This window comes from Bathycoccus prasinos (genome assembly GCF_002220235.1).
Source record: "Bathycoccus prasinos genomic : Chromosome_1".
NCBI classification, from domain to species: Eukaryota; Viridiplantae; Chlorophyta; class Mamiellophyceae; order Mamiellales; family Bathycoccaceae; genus Bathycoccus; species Bathycoccus prasinos.
This window is the reverse complement of record NC_024008.1, coordinates 482,616-499,079: the sequence shown is the minus strand read 5'-3', so window position 1 is coordinate 499,079 and position 16,464 is coordinate 482,616. Positions and strand designations below refer to the sequence as shown.

The following is a 16,464-nucleotide window of genomic DNA, read 5'->3' as shown; positions in this document are numbered from 1 at the left end:
ATCTTTTTGTGCGTGTCTCTCGTGTCTTTTTGTGAGTACTCGTATCTGACGTTTTCTTTCTTAGTTGTCAGGGAATGCCTCCACCTGACAGGACGCTTTCGCGGATTTCCCAGTCTCTTTTGTTTTTTGGTCGCGCGATCTTTTGGTGCATTCTCAACATCCATTCCACGGATCCGTCGTCCTCGTACTCGTCGAAGTCTTCTTCGTCTGAATCTTCTTCTTCTTCTTCTTCTTCTTCTTCTTCTTCTTCTTCTTCTTCTTCTTCTTCTTCTTCTTCTTTTCCTTCTTTTTCTTTCCTCATCGCGTCTTTCAATTTCGCCGCCAGAGCCGCTTTTAACTCTTTCTTCTCGTGCGCGATTCCTTTCGCATCTAAAAGTTTTCTCAACTTCGACGCGGTCAGTTTGTCGATCTCCGCTTCCGTCAACGACGATGATGATGATGCCCCCATCTCTTGCGAGTCGTAGTATGAAGAAAGGAATCGCTCGCGTATTTTCAAAAAAGAGAAAAATCCTCTCACTCAACCCTACACCCTAAACTTGAAATGCCCCTCTGAAAAAAAAGAGTCAAGCGTTCACCACGAAAAACAAGAGACACGGAAGAGATACGCCATTCCTTGACTGCTTGTGCTGCTGCGTTTCGCAGAGGACTACTACCACGACTGCGACTTTCATTACCACTACTACCTCAGAGAAGAAGTTCGAATAACAATAATAAATGGGTGGTCGAGTGGCGATGCTGGCGAAGCACTACGACGCGATTCCTTCCGACGAGAATGATGATGTCGAGCAGACGCGCCCCTTCCAATCCCCCCGCGGCGGACGTGATGCGTCTTCTTCTTCTGCGAATACCAAATCGAGTGCGAACAACATCGTGTCGTCGTTTGCGATGGGATGCGCGGTATCTTTAGCCGCGTTTGGTGTCGCCTCGACGGCTCTGTCGTCGTCGTCGTTTACGTCGTCCGCCGGCGGAGGATCGTCTGCGACGATGATGATGATGACGAAAGGAGGAGGAAAAGGAGGCAGTTACGGCGCTGACGCGGAACATTTCTCCTACCCGCTGAACAGCGATCGAAGAACGTACAAAGGCAAAAGCAACGAGGTATATTTCAACGGCCAAAAGTACGAGAAATCAAAGTGGAAAAACGGTCTAATCGACACGGAATCCGTGCCGTACGAGGCGACGAATTGGGTGACGACGCATCCGAAAGTAAGAGCGATGATGAGCGCGAGTTTAGGCGAGGCGCGCGTACAAGAACTTCCGCAACTCGGGAAGAGCAATAAAAAAAGTAGCAGCAAAAAGAAGAGAGAAGAAGAAGAAGCGTTAGATTTTGATATTCCGGACGGGAGCAAGTTACCGGAGCACGTGGAACCGGTGGAAACGAGCAGCTCCGGCGGCATGGCGTCGACGAAAAAAGTGCACGGGAAAGTGGTCACGTTGGATGAAAATGGAAACATCAACACCGCACCAATGGGAAGAACGACGGTGGATAACTACCGGATGAGTTGGGCGACAGAACACGTCGTGTTTACCAACGGCGATTACTCCGCCAACTACATTCCGATGAAGGAACGCGATTGGCAAAAGAAATTCAAGCAAATCCCGGGCCAAGGTTTGACGAAGCCGAAAGACTCGATGATGACCGTAGACGACGCCGGAACGTTGATTGGGAGGCGTAAAATGCCCGCCAGTCAGTTGGGCGAAGTAGAAAAAGACGACAACGACAACGAAATCGTCGCCCATAACAAGAAGAAAGAGGAAAAATCTAATAAGCACGGCGGCGCTTCGTCTTCGTCTTCGAAAAAAAGTCACCATCACGGATAATAAAGAAGAAGACAAAGGAAAAGAAGAATGCAAAGGAGAGAGCATTAGAGAAGGAGAGAAAGAGGTTGTTCACATCATTATATATATATTCATATACGCTACTCTTTGCATAGTATTAAACCGCTTCCCCCCCTTTGAGTTCTTGTAAAACCCTAAAGACCCAAAAAGGACCGCGGGGAAATCAAAGAAAATCTCCACAAGACGCGCGCGCGGCATACACACAACACGACCACCACCAATACGCGCGATGACGACGAAAAACGCGAACGAGCGCGAACACTTACTCGCCCCGATCCAGGAAAATGAACCGTTCGATCGACAACCTTCCACGTCGAGCAGCAAATACACACTCTTCGCCATTTCTGCCGCGCTCTTTGCGCTGAGCACGATTGGCGTCGCCGCGGTGAGCAAACACGCGCTCGTGACGAGTTCCTCTTCTGCGCAACTGGGAATGATGAATCCATCGAAAGGTTTTCAGAAGATTGAAAAAGCGATCGAGAATTCGTTCGAGGTGTTCAACCGAGCGGACGTGCATCACGATCCGTCGAATTCGTACAACACCTTCCACCAAGAACGATACGATACGACGACGGAACATCGAACACCGTTGCCAACTTTAGGGAAGAAAGCATCATCCAGCGACGGTCCACACGTGGTGACTGGCGCGTACAAACCGTTGAACGAAGTGTACGAACCGGTGTTAGACGTACCGGTGGTGTTCATCGCGTTGCGAGATAACGACGAGGATTTATGGAAAGTCCGACGAACGATTGAAACTTTAGCCGGGGAAACGAGAGTGAATTACGAAGATTTGGCGGAGACGGTGAGTATTTCGCAAGGGATCGATGCCAAGAAATGGCCGAAAGATATCGCGAACGCGGAGTACGCGGTGAAAGATATAAGGAAATTGTTTCATAAGAAAGTGAAAGACGGGACGGTTTTCGCGTCGGACGTGAAAGATTTTTACCAGTTGATGGGATTGTTGAAACACATCGACACGAGGAAAGCAGACGGGACTTTGGACCAGTTTTCATTGGATAAAGGTTTGTCGCATCACGTCGGGTGCTTGTACGCGCACTTGTATCAGTGGCAGTGGGTAAAAGATCAAGGGTGGCCAATCGCGTGGATTATGGAGTCAGATGGGAATAAGATGACGAACGTGCCGTTTTGGGCGGTACAAACGTTGACGGAAAACATGCCCAAGGAGGCGGACGTGTTGTTTTTGCAAAACTTCATGCGAGAACCCGGGTTTGAAGGGCCACACTTTAAGAGCGTCGGAGTGAAAGGTCCAAACGGAGCGTTCGCAAAGATTGACATTTATAAGATGAACACTCGCGCGAGCGCGTTGAGTGGGTTGCAATCGTACGTCATCACTCAGAGCTTTATTAAAAAGGCGCATAATTTCATAGCGACGTACGGGGCAGACATGGTGGATGCGTTTACTGCCGGGAACATGTGCGCATACAAGGATTGGTGGAACCAAGCGGATATCTCAAAAGGCGAGAAGCCAATTTTGAACTGCTTCCAAGCGTTGTCGAAACCGATCGAGGTGGAAGGGGTCAAGCAAACCATGGTCGCTGGTTAATCACATGAGATTTAAAAAACAATTAAAAACAACTTTAGAAAAAGGAATTGTACTGGGTACTCGTACACTGTACTTTTGTCATGCAACATCATACGAACACATATATTAATACACTCTAAATGAGCTAAACTATTTCTTCGGCAACTTAGCGTTAATTTTCAAAAACTTCGACGCCGCGTGTTCCGCTCGATGACACAAGACGCGAAACATAATCTCCTGCTGCGTGGGATTCGCGCCTTCGTTATTTTCTATTGCTTTAATCAACGGATCGGTTTCCGAGGCCATGGTTGCAGCGATGTGCTCGGCTTCTTTCATCACTACTCTCACGTCTTCTTCCCTCAAACCATCGCCATTCGCCTCGAACGTCTCACGTATACTTTCCAAATCCGCTAAAACAAAGGCTCTCGCGTCGGCGACTTCAAAGGCTCTTCCCGGGCCTCCGTCTAAAGTTATTCGAACGAACATCTCGCAAAATTTGCGCAACATGGCCGAAGCGACGATTTCTAACAACCTCGCGGCGGCTCTGGGACCTATGGAAAACACAATCGATCCCATATAATCGTCTAAAGCTGGAACGACAACTACAGATAAACGCGACAAACTCTTATCTTTCGTGACGTAGGCACCGTCGTGAAAGATTTCCTTCATGTTCGTAAACACGATGCGAGCGGCGAGTAAATTCGAGAGCGTATCAATAGTCGACGCCAGAGCTTGGCGCGCAGAGGCGAAAACGTCCTCGAGCCATTTCGAGGCTTCAAAGTCGTCTTGGTGGTCACCATCTTCTTCGCCGTTAATGTTGTTGTTCTCGTCGACTAATCCATTCGTTAACGCCACGCAATCGCGCTGCATGCGAATCCATCTGTTCGGTAGATCCCGCTCGATGGATCCGTTCTCTAGTTCATCCAATATGAAATCTAAAGCCGATAACTTGGCGCAGTATGAGTGAGATGTCGCGTCTAACGACTGCGCGTTTTCTGATACCCATTTACGCCGTTTAATACTTTCTAAAGCGTCTTGTTGCATCTTGTCGACGATATCTTTTTTATATCTCGTCAGGCGCGGTTTCTCCGGTAACTCGTCCCCATCTTTCACATCTCCAACGTCTTTTAAGAGCTCGCTGGCGTACCTTTGAAATGCGCCGTCGAGGCCTTCGGTTAATGCGCGAATCGCCGAGACCGAACACGGAATACCCAAACCCCAAAACCCTTCTAAAGTTTCGTTGGCGAGTCTGAGTAACTCAACCGCGCTTTGCGCTGGATGATTTTTCTGCCGACGGTCATTGGTCCATTTTTCAGATTGCGCTGCGCGCTCGGCAAAAATGTTGGCATCGTCGATTTTGGTACCGATCCATTTAAAAATGAGCGGCGCGGCTTTTTCCTTTACGTTGAGTTGAGGAAAGGTCGCATACGGGTCTCTCGCAGCATTAGTAGCGCTTGGTTCCGCATCAGCATCGGTTGCTCTGATCATCGCTACACCATCATTGTTATTAGATGTTCTTTGGTGTCTTCTTAAAGCGTCCGCGTCACAGCAAACGCTTAATGCGGCTTGCGCGTCGCCACTCGCCCACAACGCTCGCAAACTTACCGTCGTTAAAGGCGGATCGGACTCTAACCACCACGTGAATTCATCGACGAATAAATTTGCGAGCTCGCGTGGGAAGACCACGTCCGCTCGTTCTTGTCTTTTCTGAATATCTGACTTCGCGGCGAACGATTCGTACTCGGACGGAAAAAAACAAGATTTGATGCGTGGCGCGACGTGCGCGGCGTACTCGTCGGCAATTCTAGAAACTTCCGAGGCGATAACTTCGAGAACTCGAGCGGCAGCCGCAGCTGGATTGTGCGCCAAAGTATCGTTCGAATTTTCAGAGGAGACTTCATTTTCCATGGCTTGTACGCGAATGCGTTCGTAACATTTCTTCGCACTCGCCGTGCTCGCCCTCATCAAAGCGTGCTCAAAGTCATCGTCGCTCTGTCCAAGCGCAATCATTACGTAACGATACAAACGCAGTATCGCAGCGAAAGCTTCGGTATCGTACGTGTTCAGAGGGTGCTCGGTGACCTTGAAATCAGCTGGAGGAGAAACATCGAAGATGTAATCGCTAATTGCGGCTTCGCACCAACGCACCAATTTCATCAAAGTCGACGCAGCTATCTTATCGTTCTTGAAGACGACGACATAGTCGTAACCGTCCGTGCGACAGAAAATCGCTCGCTCGAGTTCTGTACCAGCTCGAGTCAAAATACTTGCGCGCTTCTCAAACTCTTCGTCAACATCGAGCGTATCTAAATCGTCGTCTTCATTCGTCCTCGTGGCAACTTTAGTCAAGAAGAGCACAAGTAACGCGCTATGCGCAGCTTCCGTGATGGACGGACCTAACCCGACGCGAACGGTACTCTTTAAAATGTTCAGAGTATCCTCGCAATCGAACGCGAGCGATCTCTCTTCAACAGGATCGAGTGCGGTTTTGAAAAGTTGGTAATACGCTCGCGCCGCGACGGAGGGCGGATGCGCGGATGAAATCTTAGCCCCGTGCGATTCGTTGTCAACGTTATCGAGCGCGTGCTCGATAGCTTCGAGTATTTGGTCGCAATCTTCCTGCGAAGTAAAAAACGCTCGAACATCTCCTCTCGATTCGGAGATGAATCTCGTGAGTTCTTGCAGCATGAGCGACATGGATACTGGCTTTTGTCCGTCGTCGTTCTGTCCATTTCCTCCTCCACCTGCTGGTAAAAACGGATTGGTTTTCCCGTGCGTCGAGTTCTCGTCTTCTATCTTCTTCGCCGCTCGCAAAACCTCGCAAATTGCAATCGATCTCGATGTAAAAAAGTCAATCTCTGGACACAAAATGTCCGTCGCGCGATGAACATTACCTAAACTCATAGACATCAAATGCGTCCTCGCCGACTGTTCCGGTTCCATCGGTGCGTACCCTTGGCATTTCGTCGCAATATTTGCAATCGTCTTCCCTACTGCCTCATCTATATCTAGAGCTTTAATGACTTCCGATGTGGCATCATTCGACCACGACGGCGTTCGACACAACCACACCTCCAACGCGAGCTCGGCAAAATCAGACTCGGAAAACGCCGAAAACGTCGGTTCAACAATATCATCCAGCGCCGATTTTAAAAGTAATTCCATGATTTGGAACTTTTCTTTGTTGCTACTCTTATCTGTCGAAGTCCTCGACGTCGATGCTTGCTCTGGTTGCTGATTTTCTTTCGATTTTTGTTCTCGCGGAAATTCTCCTTCGTCGGCGTCCTCTCCCCCTACTTTCGGCGACGCGGTTGCAGCGGGTGACCCAACTCCAAGTTCGCGCATAGACTTCACCAACGGCGAATCGTCCAATTTCTGTTCCTCTTGTGAGTCTGCTTTATTCTCGTACTCTTTCTGTATAGTTTCTCGCAACTGTTGTATGTTCTCCGCGGTGCTATCATCGTCGTCGTCGTTGTTATTCCCCTCGTCGTCTCTCGCGACGTCGTTACCGACATCATCTCTCCTTATTCCATTATTTTGTTGATCGTTGTCGTTCTTCGCGTTCCAACTGGTACTCTCTGTTCCTCTTTTTTCGGGTGGTGGCGGTTTCGTCGCCGTCGTCGTCGTCTTCGGCTCTTCCATCTCCCCCTCCTCCTGTTCGTTGCCTTTGCTCGAGAAAGGCACGTCTTTTTCTCCTCCTCCTCTGCTCTCTTTCAACGGCAAACCCGCACCGTAAAACGAGCTCCCGCACATGCTCAAATCAAACGGAATCCCATTCTCGCAACTGTTCATCATTTTCGGCACGTCCACGCGTGCGAAATCGATATCTTTCACCGTTTCCGCGTTCGCAGGTAATCTTAACACCTCTCGGTTTCCCCAATTGGAAATCAAAAACGCTTCGAGTAAGATGGATCGATCGACTTCGAGAGAGGCGAGACGGGCGTACATGCGGTCGTCCGTGCTGTTGTTCAGGTCGTCTACTTCTTCTGCTTCATCTTTCTCGGTGGATAGCATCATCGTCACGAAAGAGAGAGATGGGTGTGTGTTTTGTGTGAGGAATTAATTCTCTCCTTTTTGTAGGCGACAATAGGGGTTGAAAAAAGGAGCTGATGTATTGCTGATGTGCTGATGATGAAAAGTGCGCACATTATTCTTATTGTATTATCCAAACGACGGACGACATAATTTACTACTCGTGCGCGTAGTTTGGATGGAGACCCAAAATTCGCTCCATCAAATCCGGCTTCTTTTTCTTTGGCTTCTTCTTTTGTTCCTCGGTGAGTGCCAGCGCGGTTTCTTCGGCGTCAACGTCTCCCTCGCCGGCGTCTGGTAGCATGGGCACGTCCCCTTCGTCTGCTGGCTCGGGGGCTTCTTGAATAACGATTAACGTATTCTCGTTTATCATTTTGTTGATGATCATCTTGAGCAGCTTGAGCTCTTTCGTGAGATCCTCCGTTTCCGTGGCGTCGGCTTCGTTGTTTGCGAACTCCTCCATGTACCACTCGACAATGTCTCTTTGTTTTACGCCCAATGTATCTTGTTCTGGATTATCGTGCTCTTTCGCGTGGATGTGATTGACGATCATCTTCTTCACGCTTTGGTACTTTTCGCTGCTGATGGTTATTTTCTTTTTTGGTTTCTTTCCGGCGGTTGGAGGAATGTTTTCTTGCGCGATGATTTGCGTGCTTGCAACCACGCCGGCGGGCTGTTGCGAAGATGGAGCGGCATTATTATCGCGCACCATGCCGTCATCATCTTCACCAACACAACCACCACTAACCCCAGCATCAGTATCATCGGTGCGTCGTTCCCACGCTAACTCTTCTCTCTCTTCCCTATCCTCACGTTCCCTATTCGTTTTTGCGGGTAGTCCAGCGTCGCTGCGTCTTCTGACTTCCTCGCGTTCGTTCTCCATCTTTCGCTCTTCCTTGGCGATCGACGCTCTCATCGTACTCGGCAATATCGGTCCTTTATCTGCATCTTCGTCAATCTCGTCGTCGTCTTCCTCTAACGTAACATCCCTGGCTTCAACCGCGATGATTGATTCCGAAAGCAAACGTCTCGCCTCGCGCACATGCTTGGGTAAAATCTTTGCGCGACAATACAGTCTCGCTAGCGCTTCGGATAAACGCACGAGCGCTTCCAACTGTCTCACGGTAATTCTATAACTTGTTGTCGACCCGGGCTGCGCGTCGCCTCTTCTCAGCTTCACATACGCGTCTACGATTTCTCTCTGTGCCTCTGGTGTCATTTGCGGTTTAATACATCGCGAGTAACGGATGTACCTTTGCAATTGCTCTAGCGTGAAATCTACTTCGATGGCTTTTTCTTTCATCCTGTGCAACGAGACGATGTGTCTCGCGAGCATGTGGTCTCTGTAATCGTCCGGTTCGTCAATCATCACGTGGACTAAATCGAATCGAGACAAAATTGGCGCCGGCAACGCCAAGTTGTGTTTCAACTTTTTCGATTTATCGTATCTACCACCCAACGGGTTCGCGGCGGCTAAAATAGATGTTCGCGCGTTCAACGTGGCGTTGATACCGGCTTTAGAAATGGAAATCGTTTGTTGTTCCATGGCTTCGTGAATGGCTACTTGATCTTTCACTTCCATCTTATCAAACTCGTCGATGCAACAAATCCCATTATCCGCCAACATCAACGCTCCAGCCTCGATGCAATATTCCCCAGTTTCCATATCCTTCCCGACTGTTGCGGTTAAACCCGCTGCCGAGGACGATTTACCAGACGTATACACCGCGCGAGGGAGAAATGCGGTGACGTATTTCAAAAATTGCGATTTCGCGCACGACGGATCGCCGACGACTAAAACATTGATGTCACCTCTTAGATTCGTCCCACCTTGTTTTGTCATTTTGTGCACTCCGCCAAATAACATCAAAGCAATGGCTCTTTTAATGTCCAAGTGCCCGTGGACGGTTGGCGCGATCGAGCGAACAAACTTTTCGTAAATTTTCGGGTCTTTCGACATGCGTTCGATATCGTTCAACTGTTCTTGCGTGAACGAGTTCACAACCTCCTTCTCGTCGTCTCCACCTCGGATGTTCACTCCGGTATTCGCGGACACGTTTTCGTTCCCACCAGCCGTTGGCCCAGCTACGTTAACGACAGAATGTGCCACGAAGCACGTTCGATAAAACAACTCCCTCACCCCGAAATCTCTCAAGCCGCCGACGCCAGTCGACATCGTCCCAGCTGCGCTCCCTTTCCCGGAACTCCCCAGCTCTGTCCTATCCCCGGCCATATTCGCCGGCGCGGTCTCAGGTACTACCGTCAGCGTTCCGGTAAACACCGCTTTATCCCCAGCCCTGGCCATCTCCACGGTTTCGTGTCTCAAAATCACATCCATAGATCTCGGCAAACTCCCAGCCGGCACCTCGTCCGCGTTCTCTTGCACTCTCACCCTCTGCCAATCGATGAAAGTACACCCTTCTTTCATCAACACGAACTTCTTCCTATTTGAGCACGTCTGTTTCAGACAAATAGTCGGTTCCGTGTACCGACACTGCTGCTCGACGTTTGGAATCACCTCGCCGCACTCGCCGCACATAAATTTTCCGATAATCAACTCCGGCCTCACCTCGCTCGTCCTCGTCACCACCCCACTAAACGACGCCAACTGCCCGACGTGTTCCGCTTTCAAGTCTCTCAACCGTTTCGTCCCCGGTAAATTCGAAAACGACACCCAAAAATCCTTCTCCTGCGCGCCTTGATTGTTGCTCGCGGAGGCGCCCCATCGAACCATCTCCGGAACGTGTTCTCGACAAAAATCTTTCACCGCTTGCCTTAAAAATGGTTCGTATGTATAAAAATTCGCCTCCACCGCCTCAGTCGCCACGTCCGGGTCGAAATTTTTCAAATGGTGAAAGTTCACGTGCATGGTCGTGCTCGACGTTTCGTGCATCTCGTACAGCTGTTCGACGTAAATTTTCCTCGATTCTAACTCGTTGGTTTCAGGATTTACCACCGGAAACAACTCGTTGAGAAAATTGAGGAACGTGTTATAGACGATGTCCGAACCTTGGACGTTCGTCGACATGGACGCGTGGCGGTTCGCTTCTTCCATCTTCTTAATCCGTTTTCTTCTTCTTCTTCTTCTTTTCCTTCGCTCACTGATGAACTACTCTTCTTCTTATTTTGAATTTTTTCCCGGAGATGAGTGCAAACAAAATCTCCAACTCACAAGAGCGAGAGGATGTGAAAAGAGAGAGTGTGCGTGTGTGCGAGTGAACGCGTCTGCCTCTCCAAAAACGCTTCTTCTGTGACACAGGTTATCCCTTCCGCGTTATTATATCTTCGTCGTCGTCGTGTCGTCGTCGAAAGAAAACTAAGTATGAAGGAGTGTTAAAGCGATCCCAAAAGAGAAATATGTAAACCCTAAATACTAAGTCGAATTCGAGTACTATTTGAAACAGTCGGTTGGTTCGAGGAGGAGGATGCAGAGGAGGAGGAGGACCACTGTTCGGTCAACTGCGCGTAGAAAAGCCCTTTTTTCGAAGAAGAAGCAGAAGGAGGATGCAGAGGAGGAGCAGAAGAAGACGGTTTCTTGTCCCGCCCAGAAGGAGACGAAAGCGGCGACGACGACCTTGACGCGTTTTGTCGCGAAGGAGTAGGAGGAGGAGGAGCAGTACTACTACTACTACTATTCGCGGTGGTTTTCTTCTCCGCCCAGAAGGAGACGAAAGCGTCGTGTAGTTTCGCGCTCAAATCGCCGACGACGAGTTCAGCCGCGTTGAGGCTGTCCTTCGCAGAGAGGAGTTGGTCGAACGCGAGGCGGTAGGACGCTTTGAGCGGGCGGAGGAGCGAATGGAGGGTTTCTTCTTCTTCTTCTTCTTCTTCTTCTTCTTCTTCTCCTTTTTCGTCGTCGCGGTCTTGTTTTTCATTCGACGTTTCTTCGCTTTCTTCCTCTTTTTCTTCTTCGTCCGCTACGTTCTCTGCGCCAGTTGTTTGAGTTTCGATGTCGTGCCTGAGAGCCGCTAAGACTTCGTCGACAACCAGATTCGCGACGACATCTGGATTTTCATTTTCTTCGCGTTCTTGAGATCCTGTTTCTCTTCGTGTGCTACCGTAAGACGACGACGTCCCGGTTTTTGTTCCCGCTTCTGAGCGTTCTTTTCGTCTCCGTTCGTACTCTTTCTCAGTGGCGTCCATCTCGCGTTTGATATCGTTGACTCGTTCCGAAAGCGCTCTCACGCGGTGTTTACACGCTCGTGAAGCTGCCTTTCCGTTTGATAACTCTCTCACTTTCTCGCGACCGTTTGTTTGTTTGAATTCATCATACGCGCGCGCCTCATCGTTTAAACGCGCTGATTCGTACGATCCGAGCGATGAGATTGAAGCGTCGTCTTCACTCACCGCGTCGGTCGCGCAGCATACTTCTTCTTCTTCTTCTTCTTCTTCTTCTTCTTGCACCACCGATGGTTGCGCAGTATTCGTTTCGTCTTCTTCTTCTTCTTCTTCTCGTCGCTGATGTTTCTCATCGTTATCAACGCTACCGTTCTTCTTACTCGCCGCGGCGTTACTCTTTAACAACTTCAGTTCCGCTCGCAACTTTTTAATCTCTCGCTCCAAGCGCGTCAGTTTTTCACTCGGCGTTTCCACGCACTCGTTTAATTTCGCGTTATTTTCCACGCGCATCATCCGTTTTGCGAGTTGACACGTCGTTAACGTTTCTTCCGCGTGTTGATAATCGCTGGAAACGTGCGCAATCATGACTGTTTTACAATTCCCACCGAGCGCGTCGCGAAGCAAATGGGTCAGTTTCGAGCTACGATACGGCACGTGGTCCACGCGATTCGATTGGTTGCGTTCGCCCAACGAAATAATCACTCTCTCGAGTACCGAGAGAGATTTATTTATGAACGTAGCTTCACGCATCACAGTACCGGTTGATTTCGTTTTCCTCAACCTTTCAGAACCTGCAAGATCGACCAGATGTATCTTCGATCGATGCAAAGTCGCCGAAGACAAAGAAGACGTTTCGGTGCTCTTAAAACTCGCGGTTTCGATATTTAAGGTAAACACCGCGTGTGACCTCGACGACCGGTCGTTCATAGCGTGCGATCCAATCGCTCTTTGCGCGTCGCCTTCAAACCACAACGCCAATGCCTCGTCTTCTGAAGATACCTCTTTCGTCGTTAAGCCTCGGATGAAAACGCCAGAATCGGGACCGGCGTCGGAAATCACGCACGCCGGCGCGTTTTTTGGATCCTCGTGCGAACTCAACAAATCAATGAGATTCTCGTTATATATTTCAACGAAACTCACCGACACCTTATCCTTCGCGCGGCCGACGACGCTTCGGCCCACCGCCAATTTCTCAAATACCATCGTCAACGCTCGCGGTATGATCCCTCGATTCTCGTAACTCCCATCTCCGCTTCCCATGGTATACGTCTTACCACTCCCAGTTTGCCCGTATGCCAATATCGTCGCGTTGAACCCATCCGTGGCAGCTTCCACCGCCTCTTTCGCCACCGCCTCAAAAACTTCGTCGTTTGTAGCTTCCCGTAAAACGTTCCCCGTGAATTGAAACGACGCGTGTTGTTGTTGTTGTTGTTGTTGTTCTTGTTGTCGTCCTCGTCCTCCTCCTCCCGACGACGGCATCCTCCGATCGCGAAATTTCACCAAAACCGACCCTCGCGGGCCTTCGCTCGTCACCAGCACGCACCCTTCGCCTCTCTCGTCTTTTTTACACCTTGGTGGTCTCGCGCGCAAGTGCACCACCACCATACTAGATCTGTTTTTCCCCGTCGCGCCTCCTGCTTTCGCGTTTTTTTGCGCCGTCGTCGTCATCCTTCCTCTTCTTCTTCAACTTCTGTCGGTAGTAATACGAGGAGTAGCCCCTCTTAGTTTACGACGCGGGTTCTTGTTCTTGCCGTTCGAGGTGTTGGAGTGCGGGAAGAAGAACACAACACCGTTTATTGCGCTAAAAATAGTCAAACTTTTTTTTCGCTCGTATTTTTTTTTTTAGAAATGAAATCGAAGCGTTTGGAATAACAAAATTCCCCTATTAGTAAAAACACACAGATGACAACACCAACAAAGACAAAGACGGAAGAAGAGGAAGCGAACGCATTGACGAACTTATGCGACCGAGTTCGATCGAGCACGAAAATGATCGTCCTGGAAAAATGCAACCACGTGAAAATAAACGACGACGCCATCGCGAAATTAGTGCACACCGTTCCCGGGCATCAGTTCGCTGGAATGACCTCGAAAACCGGGTTTAATCGGTTCGACAGTTCTGTGCATTTTATAGGGAAAGAGGAGAAAGATACGATTCAGTATTTGTTGGTGTTGGATGCTATTAATTTCTGCTTTTGGCCGGACCACGATGCGGTGACGGAGGAGCACCCGATTGGATTAGAATACGAACACGTCGCTGGAGGGTTGAAAAAATCCGTCGAGCGAGACGGGATTGAGATTTTAAGCGCGGAGAATTTAGGTAAAATGACCGGGGAGAAGCTGAGAGAGATGTTAGAATGGCCTCGCGAGTTGCCGTTCGAGGAGGTGCGCGCGAAACGGTTGCGAGAGATTGGGGAAGGGTTGGCGAGGAGTTTCGGCGGCGAGGCGATTGAACTCGTCAAGGCGGCGAAGAAATCGGCGGCAAAGTTAGTAGATTTAGTCGTGCAAACCTTTCCAGTCGGGTTTACGGATATGAGCAGACACACGGGGGAGTGCAGAGAAGGACAATTCTTTGCGAACGAAATTTGGTTCTTGAAGAGAGCTCAGATTTTTGTAGCGGATGTGTACGGCGCGTTGAAAAATTCGGGCGCCGGCGAATTTACGGACATCGACAAACTGACGACGTTTGCAGATTACCGAGTCCCGGTCGTTTTAAGAGAAAGCAACATTTTAGACTACCACTCCGAATACTTACACAAACGAGTGGATAAAAAACTGAATTTAGTCATCGGGTGCGAGTTAGAAGTCGAGATCCGATGCGCGACGATACAAGCCGTCGAGCGCATACGAGATAAACTCAACGAAAAATACTCCGCGAGTGTCAACGATAAGTGCACCGCGGTGACGGTCGATTGGTGGTTGTGGGAATACGGGGAAAAAAGGCGGGACGATACCAATTGGCGACCGCATCATCGCACGCGGACGACGTATTACTAAAAATAGAAATTGTTAAAATACGAGACATCACCCCCATTCCGGACAATTTTAACTTCATAAAAAGACACATGTGTCTTCAAAACACGGAAACCACCACTCATGATGGCGACGCGATGTCGGATTCCACCGACGAAATAAGCGACGAGGAAGAAGAAAAAGAAGAAGAAGAGAGCGAGTTTGTGCGCGCCTCCAATCGTCTCCTGTCCGCGCGCCAGTTGTTCGAGCACACCGTCGCTCTCGGGAAAAAGAAGAAAGGTCAACTGAAGACACTTCGGGAGGAAGAAGAGAGGAAGCGAGAGGCAAACTTCGTCGCGGAAACGCAACGGTTGATGAGTATTATTCGAGAAATGCGCGGAGGAGAATCGTCGTCGACGGAGGAGGAGAAGTTGAGGGAAAAAGAATGCGCGGAGAAAGAAGAGAGACGCGCTCGTCTGGCGCGGAAGAAAGCGGCGAAAGAGTTGGAACAGGCGATATCGTCCTACGATCGAGAGGTTGGCGAAGCGAGAAAGGAAAGAAGAGCAAAAAACAAAGCGGAAGAGGCGATTGAAAAAGCACTGAAAGAAGTGGAGAGAGAGTTAGAGGAGGTGAAATTGGAAAACGATCGCGAGGAAGGAGAGGAGAAGGCACGGAATGATGCCGTTGCGGATGGATTGAATCGCGCGCGAGCGGCGAGGGTGATTCAGAAGGCGTTTCGATCGAAAAAGAATAAAAAGAAAAGGTCAAAGAAGGGCACGAAGAAGAAGAAGGCGACGACGACGAAGAAGAAGACATGATCAACGCCTTGATGATTATAATGTAATTTAGATTTATATATATAGTAGTAATAACAATCTCGTTCGTTCTCGTTTTGATACTTAACCAACGGAGAGTATAAGAGTAATATAGAGAAGAAAAAGAATTTTTACTTTACTTTGTCAAAGCCCCTGGCGGTTGCGGCGTATCTTTCGATTGGTAGTGCAAATACACCGCCACCGACACCACGCTCGTCCCCAGCACAAACGGCAACGTCAACTGAAACCCAAATAACGGAATAGACACTAGCGTTGTCAAAATCATCGCCACCGAGGTTGAATACACCTTGACGATATTATCCGCGTACTTCATCACCAACGACACCGCGATACCGCTCAACGAATGATTTAAAATCATCGTACACACGATCGCATTGTATCCGTAAAAATACCCCCGTCCAAACACCGCGTCGTAATCGTACAAAAAGATCGCCACCATGTTAAAGATGACCCCAAACAAGTACAAATACACGTTCTGCGCGTTTACGTTTCTCTTCGGTTGCTTCTTCATGATCAACTCCGTATACACCCCCGCCGCTCCGGACAAAATAGCCATCACAATCGCCATCATCAAACCCATAAACGGCGTTGACAACACCTGATCGCTACCACTCGTCAACTGCGCGATCGTGCACCCCAGAGCCAACAAAATCAACGCCGACCACTGCACGCCGCTCAAGATCTTCTTCAAGAAGATTCTATACAAAATCCCAGTCGATATGATGTTCAAGTTCTTCAAAATCTGATACGACGGAGCGTCCACGTACAAAAACACGTAATACTGCAACAGATTCTTCACTAAATACAACGCCGCCGGAATCGGATACACCCACAACTCGGACCAACTCGTGCTGATTCGGTTGTCCTCGTTCACGCCAACCGTTCTCCAAATCTTCACCAAAGCCAACAAAGACATCAACATCTTCGTCGTTTCTACCGTGCAATTCGCACTCGTCACCGCGTAATCGTACTTCACCCCGTTCGCCTTCGACGCCGCGATTAACAAACCTTGCGATGACGTCAAAACCGTCAACGCTAACGTGACGACCGATTTGCGGCCCCAATCTTCCATGCCTGCGCCAGCACTTGAAGACGATAAGTTGGAACCAGAGTCAGAGTTGACGAGCTTTTCGCGCAACTCTT

At 49.3% G+C, this 16,464-nt stretch overlaps 9 protein-coding genes across 9 annotated transcripts; 4 read left to right on the top strand and 5 right to left on the bottom strand.

Annotated features, from left to right (window-relative positions):
• Positions 1 to 67: 67 nt before the first annotated feature.
• On the bottom strand, positions 68 to 448 carry Bathy01g02640 (unknown protein; the record flags this gene model as incomplete). Its single annotated transcript, XM_007515489.1, has 1 exon — positions 68 to 448. The coding sequence occupies one exon, from the start codon at positions 446 to 448 to the stop codon at positions 68 to 70; it is 381 nt and encodes a 126-aa protein (XP_007515551.1).
• A 266-nt stretch (positions 449 to 714) lies between these two features.
• Bathy01g02630 (unknown protein) lies at positions 715 to 1,821 on the top strand (the record flags this gene model as incomplete). The annotated part of the gene is made up of 1 exon (XM_007515217.1): positions 715 to 1,821. The coding sequence occupies one exon, from the start codon at positions 715 to 717 to the stop codon at positions 1,819 to 1,821; it is 1,107 nt and encodes a 368-aa protein (XP_007515279.1).
• A 247-nt stretch (positions 1,822 to 2,068) lies between these two features.
• On the top strand, positions 2,069 to 3,406 carry Bathy01g02620 (predicted protein; the record flags this gene model as incomplete). The annotated part of the gene is made up of 1 exon (XM_007515731.1): positions 2,069 to 3,406. One exon carries the CDS (start codon positions 2,069 to 2,071, stop codon positions 3,404 to 3,406), a length of 1,338 nt encoding a protein of 445 aa, XP_007515793.1.
• Positions 3,407 to 3,535: 129 nt separating this feature from the next.
• Bathy01g02610 (predicted protein) lies at positions 3,536 to 7,402 on the bottom strand (the record flags this gene model as incomplete). The annotated part of the gene is made up of 1 exon (XM_007515060.1): positions 3,536 to 7,402. The coding sequence occupies one exon, from the start codon at positions 7,400 to 7,402 to the stop codon at positions 3,536 to 3,538; it is 3,867 nt and encodes a 1,288-aa protein (XP_007515122.1).
• A 172-nt stretch (positions 7,403 to 7,574) lies between these two features.
• On the bottom strand, positions 7,575 to 10,445 carry Bathy01g02600 (DNA replication licensing factor MCM6; the record flags this gene model as incomplete). The annotated part of the gene is made up of 1 exon (XM_007515356.1): positions 7,575 to 10,445. One exon carries the CDS (start codon positions 10,443 to 10,445, stop codon positions 7,575 to 7,577), a length of 2,871 nt encoding a protein of 956 aa, XP_007515418.1.
• Positions 10,446 to 10,783: 338 nt separating this feature from the next.
• Bathy01g02590 (predicted protein) lies at positions 10,784 to 13,138 on the bottom strand (the record flags this gene model as incomplete). Its single annotated transcript, XM_007515499.1, has 1 exon — positions 10,784 to 13,138. One exon carries the CDS (start codon positions 13,136 to 13,138, stop codon positions 10,784 to 10,786), a length of 2,355 nt encoding a protein of 784 aa, XP_007515561.1.
• A 384-nt stretch (positions 13,139 to 13,522) lies between these two features.
• Positions 13,523 to 14,530, top strand: Bathy01g02580 (predicted protein; the record flags this gene model as incomplete). The annotated part of the gene is made up of 1 exon (XM_007515595.1): positions 13,523 to 14,530. One exon carries the CDS (start codon positions 13,523 to 13,525, stop codon positions 14,528 to 14,530), a length of 1,008 nt encoding a protein of 335 aa, XP_007515657.1.
• Positions 14,531 to 14,643: 113 nt separating this feature from the next.
• Positions 14,644 to 15,303, top strand: Bathy01g02570 (unknown protein; the record flags this gene model as incomplete). Its single annotated transcript, XM_007515270.1, has 1 exon — positions 14,644 to 15,303. One exon carries the CDS (start codon positions 14,644 to 14,646, stop codon positions 15,301 to 15,303), a length of 660 nt encoding a protein of 219 aa, XP_007515332.1.
• A 133-nt stretch (positions 15,304 to 15,436) lies between these two features.
• Bathy01g02560 lies at positions 15,437 to 16,393 on the bottom strand (the record flags this gene model as incomplete). Its single annotated transcript, XM_007515543.1, has 1 exon — positions 15,437 to 16,393. The coding sequence occupies one exon, from the start codon at positions 16,391 to 16,393 to the stop codon at positions 15,437 to 15,439; it is 957 nt and encodes a 318-aa protein (XP_007515605.1).
• Positions 16,394 to 16,464: the final 71 nt, after the last annotated feature.